General features: G+C 40.0%; 1 protein-coding gene across 3 annotated transcripts in view; it reads right to left on the reverse strand.

Moving 5' to 3' along the window:
- The window catches only part of scaper (S-phase cyclin A-associated protein in the ER), a 75,993-nt gene that overhangs the window by 37,494 nt on the left and 11,115 nt on the right, over positions 1-27,384 (reverse strand). For 2 of the 3 annotated variants that reach the window (XM_074632949.1, XM_074632950.1), the window contains exons 5-22: positions 24,500-24,600; positions 23,931-24,047; positions 23,224-23,354; positions 22,103-22,389; positions 21,259-21,609; positions 19,682-19,843; positions 19,504-19,564; positions 19,290-19,407; positions 18,907-19,018; positions 18,321-18,461; positions 17,186-17,341; positions 16,953-17,095; positions 16,750-16,831; positions 16,510-16,662; positions 14,562-14,669; positions 9,339-9,475; positions 2,023-2,088; positions 828-954 (exon numbers count right to left, since the gene is read on the reverse strand). In XM_074632949.1, coding sequence (XP_074489050.1) covers positions 828-954; positions 2,023-2,088; positions 9,339-9,475; positions 14,562-14,669; positions 16,510-16,662; positions 16,750-16,831; positions 16,953-17,095; positions 17,186-17,341; positions 18,321-18,461; positions 18,907-19,018; positions 19,290-19,407; positions 19,504-19,564; positions 19,682-19,843; positions 21,259-21,609; positions 22,103-22,389; positions 23,224-23,354; positions 23,931-24,047; positions 24,500-24,600 — 2,553 coding nt within the window. The remainder of the gene's footprint in view (positions 1-827; positions 955-2,022; positions 2,089-9,338; positions 9,476-14,561; positions 14,670-16,509; positions 16,663-16,749; positions 16,832-16,952; positions 17,096-17,185; positions 17,342-18,320; positions 18,462-18,906; positions 19,019-19,289; positions 19,408-19,503; positions 19,565-19,681; positions 19,844-21,258; positions 21,610-22,102; positions 22,390-23,223; positions 23,355-23,930; positions 24,048-24,499; positions 24,601-27,384) is intronic. The other variant, XM_074632951.1, reaches the window with a different exon arrangement.

The following is a 27,384-nucleotide window of genomic DNA, read 5'->3' on the forward strand; positions in this document are numbered from 1 at the left end:
CCACAACTTGGCAGGAAATTTATGCCTCATTACAGGAAGTGGGCTGTATATTCTCCTCATCATAAACACGGTGGCAGGTGTTTTAATTCCTCCTCTCAGTCTCAAATTGATGTGAGTTTTACTGTAAAAAAAAAAAAACGTCATGCGCCAAAACCTCTGGGACAGATGTTTCAAATCAACTACAGTTATAAATGTCTGCCATTATATCTGACAATTATATATATTTATACAGCTGTAAAGAAGTGAAGGAGAAAAGCTAAATCTCTGAAAAAATGTCAAATTCGCTTGCCTTTGTTCAATAAAGTCTGGTGCATCCACGGCATTTCATCTGGAAATCCAATTTACTATTGTCTAAACCAGTGACATCTGAGTCGTGCAAGCCGCATAGACACGAGACAATGCTTGCTCTCGTGCTAGGAAGCCCCTCTATTGGTACCATGTGCACAATGAAAACACAGTTAATGTGGTCTTCATTAGCCAATAACCAAAGGCAAGTTGGTTTGGGAGTAAGTGATACTCTACATTGGGAGGGTGAGACACAGGGAGACACAGCCAAACACAAGTCATCACTGAGGAGACATGCCAAAGGGCTGGCATGACCTGTGTGCACTGCAGCAGACTGTTCGACGGAAAGCAGACCAGCACATAATGCACCAAAGAGGATGTGAAGTGGTAACAGGCAACTTCAAACCATTATCTACGATAAAGAAAAGTAAGGGTAAAGGTGCATAAAAACGATTTGAACAATAAATCACTACACCAATAAAAGATACATTCAACTCATACACATTGTCTGCTGAATCTATGTGATGCATTTGTTGCTCTACCTGTTTCTCTAAGATGCGAGAGATCTCTCCCAGCGTTCGGTCCAGACCCGACACTTTGTTGTTGGCCCACTGGCCGCTGTCTTGGCCCTGCAGCTGCTTCAACAGGTCCTTCACCAGGCGCTGCAACCTGAACGTACAAGAGTTATTATAAATCTGTTTACAAACACCAGTTCAGTCCATGTTTCCATGCTGCGTCAGCCAACTTCTATCCACCACAGAAGAGCTGAAACTATTAGTTGGTTAAATGTAGGGCTGGGAGATATGGCCAAAATCTTATATCTGGATAACGATATACATCACAATATAGCATGTTTTCTGGTAATTCAATAAATAAATATTCTATATGAAATAACCACATGGTAAAGCCTATTTTTGTGTGAATTAAATACTTGACAATTGAAAAGTATTTTCTCATTTTATTAAGAACGTTAGTGCAAAATGAACATAAATGTTGAATGAATAAATATTTCCATCTATACGCTGACTATGTTTACAAGCATGTACACATAGCAATCAGATTAAGACAAGAGTTTTACTGGGGTATTCCCATGAGCAGAATTCTTATCGATTCAGATTTTCTGAGTAAGTTGAGTTAGTATGTGCTTGTTATTATCAATTTAGACAATGTAACTGTGTATCACGATATCCCGATATATGATTTCATCAAAAATGAATATGATAAATTATCATATTGAATTATCACCCAGCCCTAGTTAAATGATTAGTCAATCAACAGAAAGCAAGCAAATATTACAAAATAAATACAGTTTGAGCTTCTCAAATGTGAAGATTTGCTGCATTTCTTTGGTTTCTATGACAGTAAGCTCAATATCTTTGCGATTTGGACTGACGAATTTCTTTGGGTTTTGCACTGGTCAATGCACAATACAAGCAGTTTAAAGATGTCACCTTGGGCTTTAGGAAATTGTGATTCATCATGAAATAATTATTAGTTGCAACTTTGAAATAGGAATAAATCATGCATTTTGGGAAATTTTGATGAGCATTTTTATTATTTTAATTTTCAGATTTTTTAAAATCTCTGATTTTCTGAACCAATAGATAAAAATAAAATAAAATGCAAATAACTGTTAGTTGCAGCCCTACACCAAAGCTTTATAATCATTAGAATAAAACATTAAAAATGAAGAAAAACTATGAAACTATGAAATTATGAAAAAAGGAAAACACTCACTTGGCCTTGTATGGGGAATCGGGGACCTGTGTCTTTGCCTCCATTGACGTCTCATATTCCTTCGCCCTGCAGAGGGAGAAGTAGGAAAAAGTCTTTGAATACCAGGAAAAACGTGTTTGGCCTGTCAGTAAAGAACACAACGGATGAAAGTGTAAAGAGAGAGAGAAAAAGTTCAAACTGAGTCCGTTTATTTGGCCTGTCAGCCGTTAACCAAGTGACTTGGCTTAAAATAATCAGACAGCGGCTCTGTGGGGATGTGTTTTGCTGCCATCGGCTCGTATTATGAAGACTTAATTCTACCTTTAAAATCCGCCTTCCTTTGAGTTGTTTTTTAACAAGGGAGGCTCAAGTTCTTCACTTCACTCATTGTCAAATAAACAGTTAAAGGGGGTTACAAGCAGTGTTTTGAATGTGTGACCTCCTAAAAGGTCATGGTCATTAGGGGAACGGTATCTCTGCAGCTTTACTCCAACAGCCAGACTCTGAGAAGACGTCTGAGAAACACAAACCGTCTGTGTGTGTGAAACTGGGTGGGGGTTTCTATCTGTCACTCAGGTATTCCCAGACATGATAAGTAACTATTGATCCGAGTTAGATTGAGCCTTCCGGTTACCCATCTCTACAATGATACGATCAAACACTTCCTGGAAGACGACAGGTGGATTTGTCCCGGCAGGCCGGACGTGGACCGACCAAAGCCTCGTCCTCTTTTCACAATCTCCTGTATTCAAGGGCAGTCATCTAACAGCAACTGATAACTCACCTCACAGCTAGACCGGGACATTGAGATACCAAAAACCTTTGGACTGCTCATGCGGGGCATATATTCTAGCCCTCAAAAAGATATTACTGTTATTACTAGTTTATTGTTCCATGGTTTTAATTGTTTACTGTATAGATATAGATGTTACAAAACTCTTGTAAAGACTATGATAAAAAAATTAGTGCTGCCCTTCTTAGTCGATAAGTCAACTAATCGGTCGTTTTGGTCTCAGTCAACTAAGATGTCTTTAGTCAATTAGTCATTTTCTTATGCTTTTTCCTGCTGAATGACACATGAACACATCTCTGGTAAACACAAGTGGTGCATTTGTGTGATTCTTTGAAGAGAAACTCAGTTTTAAAGATCTGTCGATTTAATCAACTAATCAATTAGTTGACAAATTTGTATGACTAAGAATTTCTTTGGTCGAGGACAGCCCTAAAAAAATGCAGCCTTGTCTTATCAAATACTTTACTCTTCTATATATTATGAATTAAAATCTAAACAAGCAAATATACACAGGATCAGCCTTAATAAGAACGGAAAAAGCACAATCTTACTGCATTAGATATTAATGTCAATAGACCAAGTTGTGAGTGAGGATAACAATATACATTAATTCTAGATATAGTCATTTTCTGTGTCCAGTGAGTAGGATAAATTGGCAGCACAGACCTGCTTTCAGAAGGGCCTGAAACAATATCCGCCCTGTTTGTCATTCATGATATTACAATATTAATCTCAGACGAGTTTATACCTAACCAGGAACCGGGAGCAGTTGCAGAGAAATTCATTATTGTCAGAAGCAGCCCGTGTTAAATTGGCCTCCGGCAATAAATATCAGTGATCGGCAATAAAGCTACAATAATTTGATTAATCAATGTCAACTATTTTGATGATCAATTAATCTGTTTCAATTTGTGTCATTTTTCAAGAAAAAAAAAATCCAAACTCTCGGATTTCAGCTTCTTAAATGTGAATATTTTCTGGTTTCTTTCCTCCTCTATGACGGTAAACTGAATATCTCTGAGTTGTGGACAAAACAAGACATTTGAGGACGTCAACTTGGGCTTTGGGAAACGCTGATCAACATTTTTTCTGACATTTTATAGACCAAAAAATGGAATAATCAAGAAAATGATCAACAGATTAATCAACAATGAAAAATAATTGTTATTTGCAGCTCTAATAAGCAGTTTATAACACAACAACCCCTCTATTTCTTTTACAGAGGGACACTTCTCTCCAATGCTGCGAAAACACATGATTGCAATGTACACAACAGAGACCTAGAAAAGGAAGCCGGGCATCAGTTCAATGGCAATAAAGAGGAGCAAAGCCAAAAGAAACCTGAAATTATACTAATACTTCAAAAAACTCTATACTTATGTGCATTGTTAAGGATGTAAATTCATTTACGAGCGGGACCTTTCCCCTTAATCTAGGGCAGCAGACGGTAAAATGAGTTAAGGCCATGCTTACCACCTCATACTGTATACCATACAGGAGTGTCTTTGTATATGTACACCACCATCTGAGGTCCACACACACAACAACACACTGGCCACTCTGTTCCCTGCTGAGCGAAACCACAAGCAACCATCTCCAGACAAGCAGCTCGTACCAGAGCTGAAGTGGAGACTTTGGTTTCCAAGTTCAGAACCCGTCCTGACTGACGCTAACTGACAGGCTTCTTGCATGAAATTTTAATAGCATTTTTTCCCTTCCCAAAACACTTGTTATTACTTGAGGTTGGCCAAACCGCAAAAAAGAAAAACATGTGGGTTAAAAAGTGTGTTCAGTGCTTTATGATGGAGCAAGGCTGCGATGTTGGCCTGGTGAGAACCACTCACGTTTTACGGACACCATACGGTGTTCCAATAAAACGGTTCATTTCCACCCGGCGGTGACGCGGCTCACCTTTATGTTTACTGGGGCTCTGTGTTATTTATGACCTCTGAAAGCCTGCTGCCTTTGAGTGCTGGTCTCAGCAGGGCTGGTGCAGGAGTGACGGTGAACAGAGACAGATCATGTTGTCACTTTCTCAGCACCGCTGAGCCTCACAAAGCCAAAAACAGCAGCACTGAGAATAAAGCACTGGAGCAGCTACAGTGGTTCAGCCTGTAGCTGCCTCTTATTCCTCTGTTGAATAAATACGTTCTCCTGAAAAGCATAATAATAATAATAATGAATTTCTCTTTTTAGAAATCTCACTCAGGATCAAATCCACAGCTCAATCATGACAAGAACTTGGAGGCTCTATTAGGATCATTAAGTCTGGCTACAGTCACAGGAGCACATTGATCTCTGTGATAACAAAGGAAGAAATGTACTTCACCGTAGCCAGACTTAAATTGGCAAAAGGGATTCACCTAAGAGTGGTACAAAAGTCTGGAAGATGATCAGGTCACCTAGACAGGGCTGCTCGCTAACTCCGCTCTTTCTAACTGTTCTGTACAATAGATAACACAAAACAATACAATTAACAGAATAAAAATGACTGCAGGTGAATAGAAATTGGGTTTTTGAAGATGATATACACAAGTGATGTTACTATTAGAAGAGTGTATGGGTTATGTCCAAAAATCTTTATTCTTAAAAGGTACTAAATGTAACAATTTACATGTATTAATTGCTTGTATTGCCAATGCGTGAACAGAATGTAATGTAACTTAAAAACTGAGACCGCCCCCAACTTTCTCGGTTGCCCTTCCTGTGGACAGATTTCTATGTAAAGGACTCGGGACGGTTTTGCTTCGTAACGTTAGCTGATGAAGTTATTTGCAAATGGCAAGCTAGTTAGTATCATGGAGATTGGACATAACAGATAGTAACGGTGATATATGATTGTAATGTAACGTCACGTCACTGTTTTGGTCGATGCCCAGGATGATCACTCACACTTACGGAGTGCGAACAACAGGATGCTGACTGCAGTCCACTTAACGGACACCGCTGTCATTAATAACAAGGATTTTCTGAAAGTTACAACTAGTATCTATAATCATAATCCCAATAAAGATAACAAAGGGCTGGGGCCGGTTGCACAAAACACCTTAAGTTAAGATTTTCCTTAAAGTCCAAGTTACAGTTTCCTTAAAATAAAATCTTCTCCTTAAGGTTTCCTTAAAATATTCACCTAAGTAATTCAAGGTTTTGTCCTTATCTTGGTCTTATAATTAAGGAATCCCTTAGAGATAGTTAAACCACTAGACCTTAAAAAGACCTCAGCATCCAAAATAAAGAAAAAAACGTAAGGTACTTGTGACTCTGGCTGACCGCAACACGGCTGAGTTTATTGCGATCAATGAAGAAAATGATTGCATCCCGCGAAGATAGTTCCACGACCAGGAGAACCCTGTGGATATGCTTAATGATTTTACACTGTGGATTTGACCGTCAGTCAATTCATTTGTCCGACCGTCTAGAGTGCAAGCAAACAAACGGTCTCCATGGAAACGGTAGAATGTTACAGCGCCTTAACGCTTTTTTTTTTACCTAACTAAGGAAACCTTTTAAGGGATTCTGTGCATCACTCTTATGTAGTGTAAGTAAGTCCTTCAGCTAAGGATACATTTCACCTTAAAAATCAATTAAGGAGAAAACTTCAGGTGTTTTGTGCAACTGGCCACAGACTCTTTACAATAAGTCAGTTAGTGTTGTTATCATCCCAAACAAGATCTTGAAGCTTTAATACCGTACTCTAACCCTATGCCTATAAATCATGAATAACATGATTGAAATCCATTTATAGATCTTTCAGATACACAAATTAATTTATTATTATCATCATTATTATTATCCATTAAGAATTGAATTATTATTCCAGTAGCTTACATCCGCTTCATGAGCGGGAGGCAGATAACAGCAGAAAACAACAAACGGAGAGAGTTTAGCTAGCAGTTAAGAAAGTTGTTTGCTTTCTCTGTATCGTTGAAACTGAAATTGAGGCAATTATCTATTAATAAAAATTAATCTACGATATATAGCACACTCTGAAATACATTGAAATCTCAAGGTGCTTCACACAAAGGGTAAAACAATACAATGTTTAGACAATTTACACAAGAAACATGCGATTAAAGGCGTCAAAATAGGATGGATCAAATTATTTATGTCCTGACATAAAAAATACTGTTAGAGGTCTTTTACTAGGAGATGGGCGGAAGAAGGAAATACTGTTCCTAGTGTTGGTAATGTTGTTGATGTCAGTGTAGAGACTGTATGCAACGGAAAAGTTTACGTATAATTTGAGAATTAAAAATGTTATAGAAGTTGATAACTGTATCAATTGGATTATGTATGTCCAACCTTTAAGACCACATTATAAACACACCCTCCATTATATCGTAAATTGTAAATGGACTGCACTTAAATTGCACTTTTCAACCTGAGTGGGACAAAGCTTCTACACAATAACTCTCATTCACTCATGCACACACACTCACAGAGGGCGCTGGCCTGGCCAGTGGAGGCAATTTGGGTCCATGTGGACAGAAGGAGCCAGAGGAACAACCAAACCTGGGATTCATGGTCGACCCGCTCTACTTGTTGAGTCACAGCTGCATCATCAAGTTGGGTTTTTTTCTGTATATGAAGGCTTTGTGTTCTGGCTGTGGTGTGTGTTAGCACTGTTGATTTTGTTACATGTTCATGCTCTATTGCAAAAACTAACAATAGAATAGGAAAAAAGAAGAGTGTTGTTTTGATATAGTTCCAGACCAATACCAATGACCAGTTTTCCATTTTCCAAGCAGATGGAGAATGATGTTTCATGAGAAGTACCGCCTCCACAACACTCACAAGCTAAAAACTACAGCTTGTCCTCGACCAAAGAAATTCTTAGTTGACTAAAACGCAAAAGATTTTTCTACTACTCGATTGATTTAATCGACAGATCTGTAAAACTGAGTTTGGCAACACTTCATTTTACAGGTCCGCAAATTTCATGGTAATTAGCAAGTAACCTGTTTGAAATTTCTTTGGAATTACTGCCAAATTACCCAAAAATGTACCTCAAAATTGATCGAAAATTACTTTATCATAAACATTATTTTATAATTATATAATCCTCTATTTCCGAATAGTTGGTAAATTATTTAATACATTTCCAGGAAAAGATTACAAAGTTAATTGTTTTGCTTTATTTCCATGTCTGCTGATAAATAGATGATAATTAGCAAATAACTTATTTGAAATTACTTTAAAAAACTCCCTGAATCATTACATTAGTTACCAGGTTACATTTGTGGAGACAATAAGTCACACAATGGTGAGCTCTGTGTCTGATCAGAAGTGTCTTCTATTGGTTTTGGTTTTCCACCTCCTCCGAAGAGCAGCGCACAGCCGCTTCTCAAGCCTAAGGGCCCTATTTTATTGAATAATGTTAATAATAAGGTAATTTTTGATAAAATGTTGCTGTAATTTGGTAGTAATTCCAAAGAATTTTCAAATAGGCTATTTTTTAATTATCACCTAATTACCATGAAATTTGTGGACCGGTAAAATGAAGTGTTACCCTGAGTTATTCCACAAAATAATCACACGAAAGCACCTCTTTAAATCTTGTGTTTACCAGAGATGTGCTCATAAGTTTCGAAGAAATAAGTCATTCAGCATGAAAAAGCATAAATAATTAGTAAAGAAATCTTAGTCAACTAAGACCAAAACTGCCGATTAGTCAACTAATCGACTAAGAGGGAGCAGTCCTGGTTAAAAACAGAAAAATCAGTCAAGAATTTTGCAATGTGATTGACACATCTAGACATTTGTGTCTTTTTTAGCTTGATATTTTTACTACAAAAAATGTGACTTTAATATTTATAGGCTAATGTACTTGTCTACTATACACATATTTTATGTTTACATTATTTTAGTGAATCCTAAACCACTGAGTGAGATTGATGGAGGCCATATTTTACTTTATGCCTCTTTATTTCTTTTTAGTACGTTCCTGTCTTTAGAGTATACGTATTAGATATTAGTCATCCTGTTTGTAGAGGAATACTTCCAATAGTCTGCATCAATAACATCTTACAGTAAGTATTGTCAACATCGTGTCTCTTTCCACTCCTCTCCCTCCCTGTTGTGACAGCCAGTTAAATTGATTGCGCTCAGGTCCAGGTTCTGACACACAGCAGCTCTGCCTCCTATTTGTTGATTACTATTGATTTTCTTTGATACTTCATTTAAAAATCAATAGCTCAGAAGAAGAAAAATAGGCATGGCTCATACATACTTTAACATACATCCTGTACGCGGAGGAAGGCTTCAGATTTGGCAATGCCATGGCAGCAATTTGGAGGAAAGCTCTTTACAGGTGAAAGCCGAGGGCCCTACAGATCGATTTGCAGTTTTGCTCCCCAATCACAGAAAGTGGTCATAAATTAAGCTCATCAGTGTTACCTTGTGGACAGCCAGGATGCACATAACACCTGCTTTCCATCTCCTTGTCACTCATAAAAAAAAGTCCTGGCACAGTTTTGTCCTCTGAGAGGATGCAGGGGGAGAAACAGAGAGAGAGAGAGAGAGAGAGAGAAAATGAATGTATTACCTGGAGTTCATTCTGGCGCGGAGCTTCTTTGCTTTCTTCCGTGCCTTCTGCCTCTCTTCTCCATCCTTCATGCTCTCAGAAGACACGGAGCTGTCCGTCACGATATCCACGACGTATTTCTTCAAGGAAAGATGCTCCTGGAGTAGACAAAATCAATACATCAAAGACATTACCAAGACCATTACTTATAACAGGCTTCTAAAATAACTGTTGTGTCTGTTTTTTGGTGCAAAAACAAGCCCATAAATCAGTAGTGGAAAGTAAATAAGAACTTTTACTCTTTACTTAAGGACAGTTTTGAGGTACTTTTACTCGAGTATTTCCATTTTCTACTCCAGAAAATTTCAGAAGGAAATACCGTACCTTTTTTACTCCACTACATTTATCTAACAGCTCTAGATTGTAGTTACTCTGCTGATCAAGATTTGATTTACTAAACACGTAATCAGCTTATATGACAATTTACTGTAACAGGAGATTAAATTAGGACCATTTCTCTAAAGACTGACTGCTTTTATCTCTACTAACTGAAAGCAATAAACCAGATACAAAATCGCAAAAATCAAATCGTCATAAAAACTAGATTTGTTTTTTGTATTATGCATTTGACTTCAATCAATGATCCAGAGTAAATGAGTGCTTCAGAAGCATCAACTGGCTTTCCTAGATAAAAAACAACAACTTCACAAGCAACCAAAACAAGCAGTCAAGGGTACAACTTCCAGATATTACTTTTAAAAGGGGCTGCATAATGATAATTCATTCCTCCTTGCTTAAAATAAATTGAATATCTAGTGCTTTGTGACACAACTTTACCCCCAAAGGCTAAATTCCATCCGGTTTACAAATCAAACTCACATTTGAATTCAGAAGAAAGGATTTACTCTTTAACTGTGCTGCTTACCAACACATGTTTCACAAGTTGGTAGGTCCTGTCTGCTCCTCCTAACATGGTGAGTTTAATGATTATTCAAATATAAAGGGAAAGCCTGACACCACACGTTTCAATGGAACGCAACATACTACAACATGCATTTCAAAATAAGTAGCTGAATTACATGACCGTTAGTTATGGAAGCAATGAATCATGACAAATAGCAATGATCCATTGTGTAGCTAAATACAGTAGGATGTTATAGATGTTTCATCTACACTGGATACAAAATAGGTAAAACTAGCTTTACTTGGGCAGCTACAACATTAAAATGCTGCTGATGCAGTGGTAATAATTTTCCAGAGTAAAGGATCTGAATATTTCTTCCACTACGGACACAATCACTGTAAAGAAAACAGGAGGATGGCAAATGGTGACTATACTGCCTTATCCTAGTAAGAGTTGTGTCTAATTGTATACTATTTATCATTAAGAAGTTCTTCTCAAAATGACGATGGAATAAAAAGAGCAAATATAATACTTGTTAAATGTCTCTAAGCCGAGGTTATACACTTCAGATGTGTCATTGAATATATAGTATGACATGTACATCTACACTTCTCAATAACACCACTGTATCCCGTAATTACCCCCAATGCTATACAGTCTTTTGAAGCATACTCGCCCACAGCCATGCTAAAAGGCTGGAGGTGTTGCCTCCTGTCTGGCCCTGTCAGATGAGTCTGATATTTCCACCAGGAGACGGGGGAATGTAACCTAATTTGAACAACATGATGCATGTGCAAGAAACCAATTACCCAATTATGCTGTCATCCAGCACCCCAGAGGATAGGACGGCCTCACAGATAAAAGGGTTTCCATTCAGCAGGCAGTCGAGCTAACCTGTGTGTGGGACGCCATACCCGTTGGTCACAAGTGTTGCGAGTGCACCTGCTGCCTGAATAAAGGTTTTCACTTAGCGTCGGGGGAAAAACAGGTGTCCTCAGGTGGGCGAAAGTGAATTAGTGCCACAAAACTACTGACTGAATGTTTAAAAGTGAAAACCTGTTTTCTAAATCAGCTTCTTACTATATTCAAACTGTTTGGGTTATGTTACATGATGGATATTCCGTGTTTTTTTGTTTTCTGTGCTTTTTACCAATGGTTTGAAGTCGGCGGGACTCCATTTGGAAAATCAATCAATATTTGAATCAAAATGTGATGTGGTGTTGTTTGCATTTTTTTTTACCAGAAATTACAATCAAATCTAAATACACCACACCAACACAGTCCTAATGATGCAAATTGGCTTTTGATTGAGTATTTGGGTGTTCAACTTCAGAAAAACATTGTTATATATTATGTATTAAGAGTTTGAGTTTGAATCTGGAGTGCAAATTTATTTTTATTTATCTTTTTTGTTTTAATTTAAAAAATAAGAACATAAATAAACCAGAAAAAAATAATTTAAACAAGCAATATAAAAATTGAAATTATAATACTTTTTTTTAATTTAAAAAAATAATGTGTTATAATTTTGATTTTTAAATTGCTTGTTTATTTATTTTTTTATTATTACCATTTTTTCTCCTCCCTTGTTTTTGAATACATTGTCTTTCAAATTAACAGTTACTATCTGTTATTCTATGTACATAATACTTTACTTGTTATGGTTTAGGTCGGTGTAGTCATTTTTCTTAATGAAACAATAAAAAGCATGATTTAAAAAAAAAAAGAGTTTGAGTTTGATTGCTGTGCACTCAATAATGAATATTCAATATTATAGAGACATATATAAGACTTGAAGCAACATTTTACGCAGCTTTAATGTTGATCAAGTAAGTAAAAGCAACACTAGTAAAAAAAAGGGGATGCTGATAACTGACTATTGTGTTTTCTAGAAAGGATGTGTGTGTGTCTGTATTTGTATGCAGACACCTCTGCCCTCTCCTCCATGATACTACAGGTCAGTCATGACTCATGACCGTCGCTGTCCCTCTCCTGGGAGGCAGCTGTTCAGTAATCTCTCTGAGAGGCTATCCAGTGCACGAGCCACTCACTTAATGGATTTTTTTTTTTCAGTCACACATCCAAAACATCTTTGCAAAATCACACTGGTAACATTAAAGGCTCCCTGAAATATTAAGCTATCAAATATAGTATAATGCTGACTATGAGAGCAAATAAATATGTAATGATTACATCTCATTTCTTGTTGCTAGGAGGCGAGTCTGAATGGAAGTTGTGTAGACTTCAGAGACAATCAGACTCGATGACAGACAGGTGCCTACATCTGAACCATTGTAACAAAGCAGCAGGGACGCTGGCCTGAGGGCATTGCTGCTACCGCACAATACCACAGACCGCCTCTGGTGGGAGTAATATGACACTGCTCTACACATCTCTCCCTTTCTCTGACACAAAAAGAGCTATACTGATCTAAAAAGGCGGCCAACACAAATACAGATTACATGGGATATGTTCATCCGCTGCCTCTTTTGTGACATACAAAGGCCAGAGAGGTAGGTGTGAAACAAACAGCTGTATTTCATGTTGGCTACTGGGTAAGATACGCTGGATTGAGTTACCATCGCTACAGTGGTTTACATGACCTTTTTGTATTGAACTGCATACTATCAGTGACATTTAAAGAGGGGACAAGTCACACATAAGACAAAAAAAGCTATTCATTGGTTCTCTCTTTCAACAGCAGCTTCACTGTAACTAGACAAATGTCCGATCTCAAAACAGTGTGGGGAGGGAGAGGCTCGCTTCAGCTGGCTGTCTGGATATTTCATCAAGGTTCTCAATTTGTGGCTATCGGCTCAGCTTTGACTACTTTAGGACTATTCAGTGCCTTTGGGATGTCAGCTCTGATACCCTCTGCCGCCTGGTGATCCCTCTACCGGCCCACGCTTGCAGAGACAAGCAGGACAAAAGAACAGTCTTTCCTCAGACGAGCCACCAGTTTTTTTTTTGTTTTTTTGAGCTGTCGTGTCTAAAGGTGATCAATAAATAAAGTCCTTATGTCAGAAGCCACGCGTCTTGGATATTACCTGCATCATATTAAAACCAGGACAGATGGCGGGTGAAAAGAGTGATTGCGATCCTCAAGCTCTCTCCCCATACATCGATCCTACCCCTGTTGATAATCATTGTAGTTTCAATTTAACTCGCAAGTCAGAACGAGAGGAAATGACCAAATATGAAGGCGCAGGGCATCTGCCGCCCGCTTCTGCCGAAAAACTATGGAGTGACCTCTGCACAGCGGAGCCAACCATCTTCATTTTAATTAAAAATCTTTCATTGCAGGAAGAGTTATGGAGCCGCAGTCTGGAAAATAGTTGGCAGTGGTATGAATGAAATAGTGGACACCAAAATGAGGTTTGATATAAATAACAAGGGGGCCACATAAGTCTATCTAAACAAAGTCTGCGGGCGTAGAGCTGTCGGACAGCTTGATGTACTTTCACATAGAATAAGAAAAAGCCATTCTGGACATCTAAATATTATCTATTAGATATATACTACAAAGACTAATAGCCCAATCCAATAATAACACACATAAACTGTTCACATTTAGATTTAGAAGACGCAGAATAGGATGACTTGGAGTTCTTTGACTGATAAGTATTGACAAAAAGACAATATGCAAGGTGGGAAAACAGTAAAGACTCAACATTATGGTTATTGGTAAAACTATATCACATAGAAGGAGACTTATTGTAAATGTGAAGTAGTATGAAGTATGAAGTATAAAGTAGTGCTCATATATGGACTGTTTATAGTGCTATATTTGTGAAGTGCTTCTCCCTCTCTCCATTGCCTTGTTTATCATACTGTCAAACAGAAAAAAATGACCTGCATTTGGAAAGGCAATGATTTAGAGGAAAAGAAGGAGGGGGTATCAATTATTCCCTGCTGAAAAAAGCTTTGAATGAAGGAGCTGCTGGGGCCAAAGGTGCCGCGTATAGCACCAACAGTTGTCAGCCTCACAATGAGCGCCGCTGAAAAGCCAATCTCATATTGCAGCCTGAGAGGTTACCTTGCATTAACGAGCTGCCTTCCCATGGAAAAGCGCTCCATGACAAAAACAGCCTGGAGACAAGGGGGTGATGTCACCCCTCCACAGAGGCACTGAACCTTAACTGTGTACATTTCAAGGCCCATTTGTGTTCGCACAAAGAACAGCAACAGAGCCGCGGCGGTATACAAGGGGATGCATAAACAATAATAATGACCATGTCGTAAAGGACAACTACGGTGTCTCTTTGTCTTTGTACATGAGACATGCAGTATTCTTTGACATGACGAGTGGATGTTTGTTCCTGTGTGTAGGCGATACGCACCACTTCCTCATCAGAGAGCTCCCGTCCCTGGATGCTGCTACTGTCTCGCACGGCCTGTTGGTGCCTCTTGCCCTTGGTGTGGCTGAACAGGTGCACCTCTGAGGTGATCTGCAAACACAAACAGAGTGGTCAGAGGTCAGTGCTGCGGACACAATGGAGACAGAGGCAGGAAAGGGTCAGCAGAGCCTCATGGGACTCTGGTGAAACGATATACCACATGGGCTTGTCAATGGGACATGACCTGTCTCTCCTGAACCTCAGGTTTAAAGCAAAGACGAAGGAAAGGAAATGTGATGTTATGTGTAACTTACCCTTACAGATAAGTAGGGCCGTCCTCGATCAGAGAAATTCTTAGTCGACTAACACTCATATGATTTTGTTGACTAATTAATTAGTTGATTTAATCGACAGATCTGTAAAACTGAGTTTCTCCACAAAGAAACACACAAAAGCCTCGCTTTAAATATTGTGTTTACCAAAGATGTGCTCATAAGTTTCTTGGAAATAAATCGATTACTTGTTTTTTATGTTTTTTTCATGCTGAATGACTCAAGAAATCTATTGACTAAGACCAAAACGACCAATAGGTCGACTAATCGACTAAGAGGGGCAGCGCCACAGATAAGATAATTTATGATTGTATTATCTTGTTTTTATGATACTAATTGAGCTTAGAGCAACACAGCGTAACAATAACTTTCTTCTGGGATCTTAATAATAAACAAAAAAAGTTAAATATAAAAAAAAAAAATAGAATGTCAAAATGCTTAACAAAATTTTAAATATGCTTAATTTACTTTCCCTACAATGTCATTCAGCTAAGTATTTAGAGATGCAATGATTAATTGATTAGTTGTCAACTATTAAATTAATCGCCGTCTATTTAGATTATTGATTAATCTGTTCTTTAAGAAAGAAAAGTAAAAAAAAAAAGTCTCTGATTCCAGCTTCTTAAATGTGAATATTTTCTGGTTTCTTTACTCCTCTATGACATTAAACTGAATATCTTTGAGTTGTGGACAAAACAAGACATTTGAGGATGTCATCTTGGACTTTGAGAAACACTGATCGACACTTTTGAACATTTTCCTGACATTTTATAGACCAAACAAGTAATTTATTAATCGAGAAAATAACCAACAGATTAATCGACAATGAAAATAATTGTTAGTTGCAGCCCTTCAAGTATTATCAAAGGGAAGTTGTGGACTATATATCTGAATAAAAGGTCTGAGAAATGGCCACAACAAGAGGCAGGTGTACAGCGAGCAATATTGTTCTCCCATCTCTGGAAACCAGCCCATTTCAAATGGTTTGTGTTTAATGTCATTAAATTAAGTGCTTGCTGCTGACCCATCCATGATCTCTGGTGTCAGACGCTGGCCAAGGTCATCCAACATTTTAACAAGATTCACTCTTTCAGCCCCCCAACCCTCCTCTTTATCTGATGCTGGTTTGAAGACTCAAGGTGTCCCACCCTTGTTGCCCGTCCGTCAGAGATAAATATGTCTGCTTGTGGATTTGTTGCCCGACACTTGAAAAAGCATAATCATGCCCAGTCATAAATCTCCGTTTAGGAGTCCATGTTTAATCAATGCAGTTAAATCCTCATTTAAAATGTGCCCGCTTCCAAAAATCCTCTGAATCACCTTCCTCAGCATTTTTACGTATAAACAGCCAGCCAAATAACACGGGGGAGATTGACTAGAGCTGTTGCGTTGCAGCATCTTCTTCTTCTTTTCCTCTCACCCGTGTGTACCATTTCACAGTTATAAACGTAACGGTGTACCCGTTTATTTCCTGTTGCAGTGTATGTGACTGACTTCAGCTGACAGGAAGTAAACATGGACCAAGCTGTTGCCTAGCAATGCAATTCCAGTGAAACGATCTCTATAAGTTAGGGACACCAAATTGAGCCCTGAGACTGATGGGATGAAGCTGTACATACCACAACGCAGCACAGGGAGCAGTGCTTCTTGCGCTCATAGGGTGTCAGTTTGGGGGCGTAGTCTGTGTTAGCGTGTCGGCCACTGCTGAGCTCCGCAGCCTTCTCCTTCCTCTGCTCGATTTGCTCCATGTGCCTACGGCTGCTCTCATCATGCTACGGAAGAAACCAGACATCAAGGATCATATAGAAAACTGGAATTCCTGTATGGTGTCCGATGGAGACGGCGCGGTATAAACTTACCTTCATCTGTATTTTCTTCTGCAGCTCCTCCATGGCCTCCTGTTGAGCAGCACTGAGAGCTGCCAGACGCTCTTCTCGATCTCTTCAGATAGGACATAGAAAAGCAGTGTGAAGCAACTGTACATGTAAATACTAGTCTCACATTCATAAAAGTGATTGGAATCAAATCAGCCACCATACTGAAGGGATTTTGGACTACATACCTGGCCCTTTCCCGCGCTGCATCTTCCCTAGCTTTCTCTTTTTCCTGCTTCTGCTGTTCAATACGAGTCTCCTGCTCCTTCCTCCTCATCAGCAGCTCCTCCACCCGAGCCTGACGCTCTGCCTCCAGGACCCGTTTACGCTCCTACAGAGGGAGCAGAAGAGATCGTTGAAGATGCACCTTAATGTGAAAATTCCAAGTAGATAAAGCATAGAGCAATGGTTTGTGTAGTACCTGCACAGCCTCATCTCTGGCCTGCTTCTCCTCCTGTCTCCTCTGTCTCTCCTCCTGCAGCTCGTTGAGGCGTTGCTCGTACTCATTTAACTTGGCCAGGGCATCGTGCCTCTTGTTTTGGGCTTCCAGAGTGTTGATGAATGCGATTTCATTCACCTGTACAGACACATATACTTATGAGCAAGGATTTAAACACATGCATGTGTGGGTATGTAATATGTAAATAATAGGGTTGTCAAAGTTAACGCGATAACACGTTAGCGCAAATTTGTATTAACGCCACTAATTTCTTTAACGCATTAACGCAACTTGCGTTAATGCGTCATACTAGCTTGTTGCGAAGGAGGATAAATAATGCTCCAGACTTACACAAAATTTTGGCAAGGAAAAACTGGCCTGGCCTCTTTCAAAGGGGTCCCTTGACCTCTGACCTCAAGATATGTAAATGAAAATGGGTTCTATGGGTACCCACGAGTCTCCCCTTTACAGACATGCCCACTTTATGATAATCACATGCAGTTTGGGGCAAGTCATAGTCAAGTCAGCTCACTGACATATCACGATTGACAGCCCATGTTATGATTTGAGCATATTTATTTTGTGTGCTGAATGCAGTACCTGTGACGGTTTCTGGACAATATTTGTCATTGTTTTGTGTTGTTAATTGATTTCCAGTAAAAAATATATACATACATTTGCATAAAACAAGCATATTTGCTCACTCCCATGTTGATAAGAGTATTAAATATTACAAATCTCCCTTTTAAGGTACATTTTGAACAGATAAAAAATGTGTGATTAATTTGCGATGAATCGTGACCTAACTATTAACTATGGACAATCATGCGACTAAATATTTTAATCGATTGACAGCCCTAGTAAATAAACATAAATGCATACACAGGCTAAATATTGTAACCTGTGAAAAGTGTTAAAACATAGGAATAATATTTTGTCTAGAATCGACCCAACTGACACGCAACCAATCCACAGCACTCTTTTTTTAGAGACACTGTATGTATGAATATAATTTAACAGTTGAAATGAAAAAAAGGTACGAGTGTAAATGTCCCACTTAATTCAGAAAATTCCCCAGCTGTCCCACTTATATGGTTGCTGCATTCCCCTCCTCTACCTTGGCCTCTTCTTCTTGGGCCTTCTTCACGATCGCCTGGAGCTGCACCTCTCGCTTTAACTCTGCGTGTAACAGCTTTTCCTCCATCATGCTCCGACGCTGCTCCAACAACTCCTCCTTCCATTTCCTCACCTCCTTCTCCTGCAGAGAGCGAAGAGTGAGAAGCGGGAGTGGGTGAAAATAAAGAGCGAATAATGTACACTCTCCAGGACAACACAGACAATGGATTCTTAATTTATCAGTCGCTACCCTCTCCAGTGTGTGTGTGTGCACATGGGGATTAATGCAAATATACACCACTTTATGTTTTTATGTGGTTAATCCTGATTTATTCTAGGACTCACTCATCTTGCCATGGCCAGGAGAACAAAAACAAACTTCATGAAAGGCTGTTGATTTTGGCCGGGGGTCTCTCTCATGGCTGTCTGCGGCCAGCTGGCCTGGATGCGACTGGAGGGAGGTTATAATATTTAGTGATTCTATCAGGCAGCGTGCTGACAAAACCTCTCGTTATGAGCCAGGCTGGGCTTAGCTCGCATGGAGTTTCTTCAGGGTGCTTTCCGTCAACTCGGCATGTCTTACTCACCCTCTCCAAGAGCTTCTGCAGTTTGAGCGTCTTTTCCTCCCGGAGTTTGTCCCTCAGCTGCTGCGCCTTCAGCTGCTTCTCCTCATGTTTCTTCTTTGACTCGGCAATGGTTCTGTCAAAAACATGGAAACAAATCATTCGTCTCAACCTCCTTATCAACAAAGGCAGACATAGACTCTGATAGGCACTAGGGCCTGTTTAGACGTTCTGGGTGGTAACCTAAAAAGAAAGAGAGGTCATACGCAGTAAGTGGGCCTTTGACTCGCAGGCTTGCTGGGTTAAATACTTGTCAAAATAAGGTGAGGGGATTGCAAATGAGTGGACTGAGGTGCTGTTCAGGAGGGCACTAAACAAGTAGAGAAACTAACTGTAGTGTTTTGCACCTTTTGCGTGACGGTGAGGACAATTTCTCGTGCATGTGGATGCCATGCCCAGGAGGCCGAGAAGGTTCTTCTTCTACTATGTCACCCCACGAGGTACTCTGACGCCACGGCTCACGAGCTACTTGAAAGACAAGCAAGAAAAAAAAAAACAGACTTTAGTGTAACATTTGCCATTATAAAGAATCACTTTTCATTTAGATTTTGACGTCCATACCTTCATAATCTGCCAGCAGGTCAGTCCAGTCCAAATTGACTCCACATCCTCCGTTGCTCGCCTGTGGTAAAGATTTGGTGTTTGACATATTTCAACATAAAATGAAGTAAAAAAAAAAAAATCAAAATGTTAACTTGCTGTGAAATATTTCAGTCTAAATGAGCATGATTGATCTTACAGAGAAGTCGTTGTCGGTCTCTAGCTCGTTGTTCTCGGCCTGAATCTCTCTGGTCAGCTGCTCCTCCTCAGCGATGGCGCTGGCGATCGCCTCCTCGTTGGCTTTCTCCAGACGGTCAGCGAGCTCCTCTTTCTTGGCCAGGACCTCTGCCATGGACTGGGGCTGATCAACATGGCACAGATACCACGTCACACACACAGCATTTCACACTTTATACGTGTTGAGTTCATACAAACAGCAATAAAACACGGGTATAAATAGTAACATTAATGAGGGCTGGATTCCATTTAGCTGCTTCAGTCAGCATGCTGGCTCGTTGTCACATTCTCGTGGCTTACTGGGACACTTGAACCGAACAGAGCCATCGTTATATATGTACCTAGTTTTTTGTTTTTTTTAATAATCATTACTTACATTATGTCGTAGAGGTGTTTCTATACTTTTGCCGCTCCCTATATGTTAATTATGTTGACAAAATATTCAAAACACCTTTAATCATAATACAGTGTATCAAAACTACGAAGATAGAGCAGATAGTTTCTATTCCTCTCGTCAATCAGTGTAAATTATGAAATATCTTTAAAAAAAAATAACAAAAATCTTAAATATTTCTATTTGAACAAAAAGTTTTCAACGTGTAGCACCTGTAATACTTTAGCTTCTGTGAAGTTGGTCTGATTTATACTTGGGTGCACGATCCAAAGACTGAGGGGAACACCATATCAACCCAATCACAATTTGTACCACACGATCATCACAAGAATCACAAGTGAGGAAGCATTCAAAAGTCATGCAGGGCACATTTACCGTGAGGATGAAGAGATGGTGGAAGGAGGCGACTGATGGTTTTGCGCTAAAAAAAAATGTTTACTTCAACCGTTTAAGTGTTTTGGGAGTTTTCATGAATGACTCACAGATTCGTCCCGAGCAGCAACTAAACTCTAAATCAATTCTCAACAGTGTGTGTCTTTTACATGAGGTATGCATGGGAAGGTTAAACAGTCCTGGATCTAAATCTTAAGCACATAAGTATTGCCTGGACAAGGTCAAAGACTAGACTGGTGTTAAATTAGAGGCCAAATAGCCTTCGCTGCAAATTTCAGTTGACGTTTTTTTTCCACTTTTCCATCCACCACCTGTCAAAATCTGACTTAGAGGCGTAGTCATCCTTGATTAAGTATACAGAGCTCTGTGTTTACACACTCCATGAAGCTTAATAATAGTGACAACACCTAAGATCTGATGCTGGGTTGTATACAAACTCAGTCCAGGTTCTGCAGCATTTTTATTTGCACAGAATTTGGTGGAAGAAGTGGCCAAAATAACTAAAACAAGTTGAGAGATTAGTTTTGGGCAACACCCTGGGAGCACTTGTACAAAAGTCATCTACTCACAGCTATTCTTCACAGTGAACGCTGCTATAACAACACTACACAGAGCTATGCGGTCTTGCCTGCACATTTGGTCTGGAGGTTTCTTAAGATTGACTTTGTTTTGGCGGTGAAGTACCCTTGGGGATCCCCCCCGCCCCCACCTTCCCTCCCACTCCCTCTGCTCCTCCATCTCTCAGCACTCACAGTAGAAAGCTCTGTGGGGTCCAGCACACTCTCCAGTTTCACCGCTGCCATGGGAGTCTCAGCCTGTCCTGAAGCAGATGTAGCCGTGCCCTGCGACGCGCCACCCTCAGCCCCACTGTCCCCCGTGGCCAACAGTGCACCGGGCCCATCCGTCTGGGGAAGGTCTGGGGATGTGGAGGGGGCCGGAGCAGGGACTGGGACTGATAGGGTAATGTCTGTTGGTGGGACTGTGGCTGAGGATGGGGGGGGCTCTGGGGCTTGGGAAGGGGTAGGAGTCGGTATGGGGGGAGGCGCGTCTTCACAGGGTGCGTCGACACACTGCCCCGAGTCTTGTACACTCTCTGCTGGGGGCTGCACCGACAGTCACACACAAACACACGCAAACTCAATTAAAGTCATGCATATTTAGAGCAATTCATGAGAGCAACACAAAAAAAATCAAACCAGTCAACACATAGCTGAAAACACAAATCATGCAGGAAAGCTGGTACTGACATGCCCTAAACATCCAATTATGATCTGATAGATTGGAAATACTGATCTGTATTTCAATATCAACCGATGGCTATAACACACGCTTACCAAGTGTGTCTCGAGGCATCGACAGAGTATTTATTTCATGAGAGTGAAAATGGGTTTTTCTGCCTCTGAAATGTCAGAGCACAATCAATCGCCTTAAAGTTGATATGCCTGTCTGGACAGTCTGTCTATGAATACCATGGAGCCCAAAACAAAAACAAATGTGGCTGATAAAATGGTCTAGTGTTACTCTACTCTTTGTGAATAATTGATATCCAGGGACTGCTCTGGGAGAAAGACGTCACATGGTACTGAACCTCAGTACCTCCATTGTGTTCCCGTTCTCTGGACGTCCATCCTTCCCCAGGGGGTCGGCCTCCGCAGGGACCGGCTGCTCAGTGTCCTTCTGGGTCATGTCCTTGTCCAGGGGACACTCAGGATGGAGTTGTTGCTCCTCGTTTGGCAGCAGATGTGACTGGTCAGACTTGGCGCTGTCCTGCTTCGGGTCGACATGAGCCAAGAGAGGACTGACTTTTGTAACTATGGCGGCACAGCGAGGCTTGGCAGTACGTCCTCGCTGGACCGTCTCCCAGCCCTCAGCATCCTTTTTAGCTGGAAAACAGGAGAGGAGCTGTGTCAGTCAAGGAAAAGATGATGTGTTCGGCCCTGATCAGACAGAGCGCGTTTTGCGGAAAACGCCTGTTTGTTGCCCGATTACACAGAGCCTTTTTTGCAGTTTCCTGAATATTTTTTATTTTATATGTTGCTAGGCAACCACCAAATGAGTGCCAACGTTATCTTATTACAAACCATGAACTGTACGAGACCCAAATAGTTAATAGTAACGTCATACAGTTCCGGGTATCCAGCAAAAGTCACCACAATGAGCAAAAAGCTAATGACGTCGGGCGTTTTTCTGCTCTAAGTTGATTTTTTTTCCAACTCGAGGCGTTCAAGGTGCTCCTGTAAAAACACGAGGCACACAGAGCGGATAAACGTGAGGCGCTCAACGCTTCAAAACAATAACAAAAAGCCGCCCTAAGCTGCTAAAACGCGCTCTGTCTGATCGGGGCCTTACTGTGCTCTCCATGTAAGAGGGAACCATGGCTGCCCCCTCTTAGCGGATAAGTCGACTAATCGGTCGTTATGCAACTAAGATTTCTTTAGTCGATTAGTCATTTTTTATACTTTTTTTCATGCTGAATGACTTATCTCTAAGAAACTTATGAGCTCATCTCCGGTAAACACAAGATTTAAAGCGGTGCTTTTGTGTGATTCTTTGTCGAGAAACTCAGTTTTACAGATCTGTCGATTAAATCAACTAATCGATTAGTCGACAAAATCGCATGAGTGTTAGTCGACTAATTCTTTGGTCGAGGACAGTCCTAGAAGGAACAGCGTTCTCTCAAAGTGCATTCTGGGTCTGTGCAGGAGAAGAATACTTACCCAGTTTTTCTACCGGGGCGTTGGTCTGTTGACCGGAGCTAAAGACGGACTGAGTGCACTTCACTCGGTCCGCCCAGCTGGGGCCTGTGTGGGAGAGCCGGGCTCCAGCCAGCGCAGGCGGGGGACCACCACTTAATAAGAAACACACACATCACGCATGAGAACAAACAAATGTGCACCTGTACAATGAAGCCTTTACTGTCAGCAGGTTTCAATTTTATTATACCATTACACCTCCTACTGTGCTGCCTGTCTACTGAAGACACCCCAGCACTCTCCACTCTGAGATAGCACAGGACTGTATTGGACAACAGGCCTCCGTCATGATCAATATCCATTTCCTGCAGCATCCGATTACAGAGCAGTGCTCATATTGAACCGATGCTTCAGCAGTCTTTAACTGACACTTTCATCTACACCTTCCACTGATTCTGTGGCCAACGAGTGAGAGACTCAACAAATTGCATTAAACAAATGCTTCACCATCAGGAATCAATGGCTGGATTGTTAGATAACGTAGTCTGCATTTCCTAACCCTTTCAAAAACAGGCATAGTGCATCATTTAAAATATTGATTGCTTAATAACAGGATGCCTTATGATACAATTTTAATCAAATAAAATGTGTTGACCTTTAAAATAAAATCAAATATCTAATGAGGTTTGGTGCAGCACACTACTAGAGATAAAGACAGTAAGGGAGCTTACCCAAAGTTGAGGACGCGGCGTGCACCTGGAGAAGGGACCATTCTGTCCGCCGAGGGGCTTGGCATCACATGACGTCCCGGAGACATTTTACGCACCTCCCAGGCTAAGGACGTTGGCCTGAAACAAAGTGAAAGTGGCAAACATTATTTAACTAACACGAACTACAATTCCAAGTTGCCGAACAAACGCACACTTGGCTCACACTTTGGCAAATCAGTTTTGCTTCACTTGCAGCAATTTACGCAATAAATGGAGCATGTAAAAGTTTCAGGTTGTCTTATTGATTAACAGTACGCTTTAAATGAACAAATTGGGAGGCAGCACTGGGAATTTCATTTCTTAGTCAATTTACGGTTGCAGTGGTCACTGTGTTAAAGAGAAGCCAATAAACTGATGGATCTCTTTGAATTAAAGCCAAGGCTATTGATCCGTTCTGTTTGTGACTCAAAGCCAGGGACCAGACACCGGCACTTCCAGTTTCACCTCAGGGAGCAATTGAAAAAGGGGAGTGAATGAGAGCGGGAGATAAAGAAAGGCAGTGAGAAAAAAAAAAAGCAAGTGAAGATCACCTGTTCTGGGCATCTGTTTTCTCCAACTTCTCCTGAAGCTGGATCCAGTCTATGAGAGCTTTGAAATCCCGTACGTAGTTGTCCAACATCATCAACACCTCCTAAAGACAGCAGGATGGAGAATGATTACAAACACAAACATGAAGAATGGTACAATGTACAAACCAATAGAAAGTTAGGTTTAAAAATAAATAAATAAATAAGTAAGTGACACACATGTAGGCATCGGACGATATGAAAATTTCATGTCACGGTTATCCTGACCAAAATATTGTGATTCACGATATTACCATGATAATCATTTAAATATGCTATATATGGAATCACTTTACCTTACATTTGGTTAAGAAACAAATATTTTTTATTGCATCACATATGGGACACATCTGTTTTTGGTGAAAAACAAACAATCTTAAATAAGGTAATCATAAACCATAAGGTCCACCTGCATAAATAAAGGGAAAAATAAAAAAAAATAACAACATTGCATGAGTTTGTTCTTTCTTACATGATAATTCCTGAATTTTTAAAATCAGGCTCCATTTTTCTGTTCTCTACAGCTTTTTTAAGTCCCTCGTGAGGATATTCACGATTATCCCAATAATGGAAATCACCACGATCGACCTATTGTGAGTGTTTTTTTATAATCACAATCCGCGATAAAATCCAATATCGCCCCCCCCCATCCCTACCCACATGCATCGGATTTCACTTTTGTTTCACATTTGTTGGACAATATTAATGCACAAAGCAGTCAATTTTGTTTCATAAACCTAGGAAATACCACGACAATTTCCATTTCAGTGTCTGCAAAATACATTGCCTCATAGATTTTGTGTCGATATTGTTATATTTATTGCATAATGTAAGCATTAAATGATGCAATATATCTTCCGGTTAGTATTTTCTAATTAGGGTTTGTGTCGTGATATTGACCATTTCATCAGTTAAATAAAACAAAAACATATATATGATAATATACATATCGTCAAAATCATATAAAAATGTCTATCATATAAATGTTTTCTATATTGTTTCTAGGCTAGGCCTATATTTATTTTTTCCCTCTATAATTTCACTAAAACTGTTATGCTCATTTTGCACTCAAGTTCTTCAAATGAGAAAATACTCCGTACTTTCCATATGTAAAGTATTTAATTCACACAAAAATAGGCATTAACATGTGGTTATTTCATATAGAGCTATTTATTTATTGAATTACCAGAAAACATGCTATTTCATGATATACAGTGTATCATTCTCAAGATATGAAATTATCTATATCGTGAAGTTTTTGGCCATATCGCCCCAAACATGCTTTCATAGATTTTGTATTGATATTGTTATATGTTTTGCATAATATAAGCATAAGCATTATATCTTTATGATAGTATTTTCTAATCAGGGCTTGTGATATCAAACTATTTCATTAGTTAGATAAAACAAAAACATATTGTTTCCAACCTAAACCAATAACTGGCATTTCAAATGCTTGTTGAGAATCTACCATTCAAGTCAGTTTAAAAACTGACAGGTTGATCAAGAGTGTTGCTTGCAAGCTGGAGCTGACCCGCACATATTCATGTGCAAAGACAAACACTTGATTGAAAAGTTTGAGTAAGAACAGAGAAGGCAAATTCCTTATAGTGAATGCCTTGGACTGGCTTGATTATCCAGAGGTGGTGGAGCTTTTCTTCCCAGAGCTCTAATGAAACGAACACAACTGATTGATGGGGAGCGTGAAGGGAGTGGTAATTGAGAGTAAAGCTTCACAGTGCTTTTAGTTAATAGACAAGTCAGGCCAGTGAAAGATGTGTCCGGCAGCAGGTCTGCTGATTAGAGCTGGTTAACAGGCAGAGACCACCGCTATGGCGCGGCGTTCATTTGGTAATGAAGGCCGAGATGGAGAGAGGTTTTCTGCCCCTCTGTCAGATAAACCAACAATGAGTGAAGGCACTATAAAGTGGCTTTCAGCATGTTAACAGGCATACTTACCTAAATACAACCCTCACATAACATTTCATGAGGAATGACAAAATGTTTAACCTTCTGGAGGCATTGCCATAAAATAGGATGGGCAGTAAAAGCTTGTGGTGCATACATAGAAAACAAGAATGAACAAGTACAGCCCGGGTTAGACTGACTGACCTCTCGTAAATCATTCACAGTTTTGATTGTTTTTGTTTTAAGTTGAATAATTTCAGACCAGAATAGCCTATTTTGGTTCACTTTAAAAAATATCTAAAAGTAAATTCAGAACATGAACTTCCTCAAAGCGAACAGGAACGCTGAGTAGCGTTCTTGCCTGGTCTGGGTGATACGTCTAATAAATCAAGGATGGGATAAAGGAACAGTTGATAGGAACTAATTAGGCCTGGGGGCTGTGGGTTAAAGAGGCGTGGGCATTATTAATAAGCATATATGAATCATTCTGCTGGGTGAACAATTTCCCTCTGAGTGGGAAAACATTATATCAACACTGAGGTTCAAACTTACACAAAGCATTACAGTAATTCTCAGCCTTATCTGAGAATTAGACAACACTTCCTGACAATGATGTGATGTTTACGTCCATAAGTTCTTGGGTGGAAAGTTGTTTGTGTGAGAGTACACAATGCAGATTGCCCACAGCTACACTGGGGGTTTGTGGTCGGGGGCTATCAGAGCACTCTGCTTCCCCTCCAGATGACTCCATCATCTATCAGTGTCCATTAAGCCCAAACTGGGTGGGATGGGGGATTATGAACAGCGCCCAGCTCCATGGCCATTAGACAGCATTAGGGTGTAGATGGATACAGTGGTATGAGGGGGGGAAAAAACACCTACTACTAGCCAGATGTCTGACACAGGCCAGCTGACAACATGCTGATCACACCACAGGGAGC

This window comes from Sebastes fasciatus, chromosome 4, assembly GCF_043250625.1.
Source record: "Sebastes fasciatus isolate fSebFas1 chromosome 4, fSebFas1.pri, whole genome shotgun sequence".
Taxonomy (NCBI): domain Eukaryota; kingdom Metazoa; phylum Chordata; class Actinopteri; order Perciformes; family Sebastidae; genus Sebastes; species Sebastes fasciatus.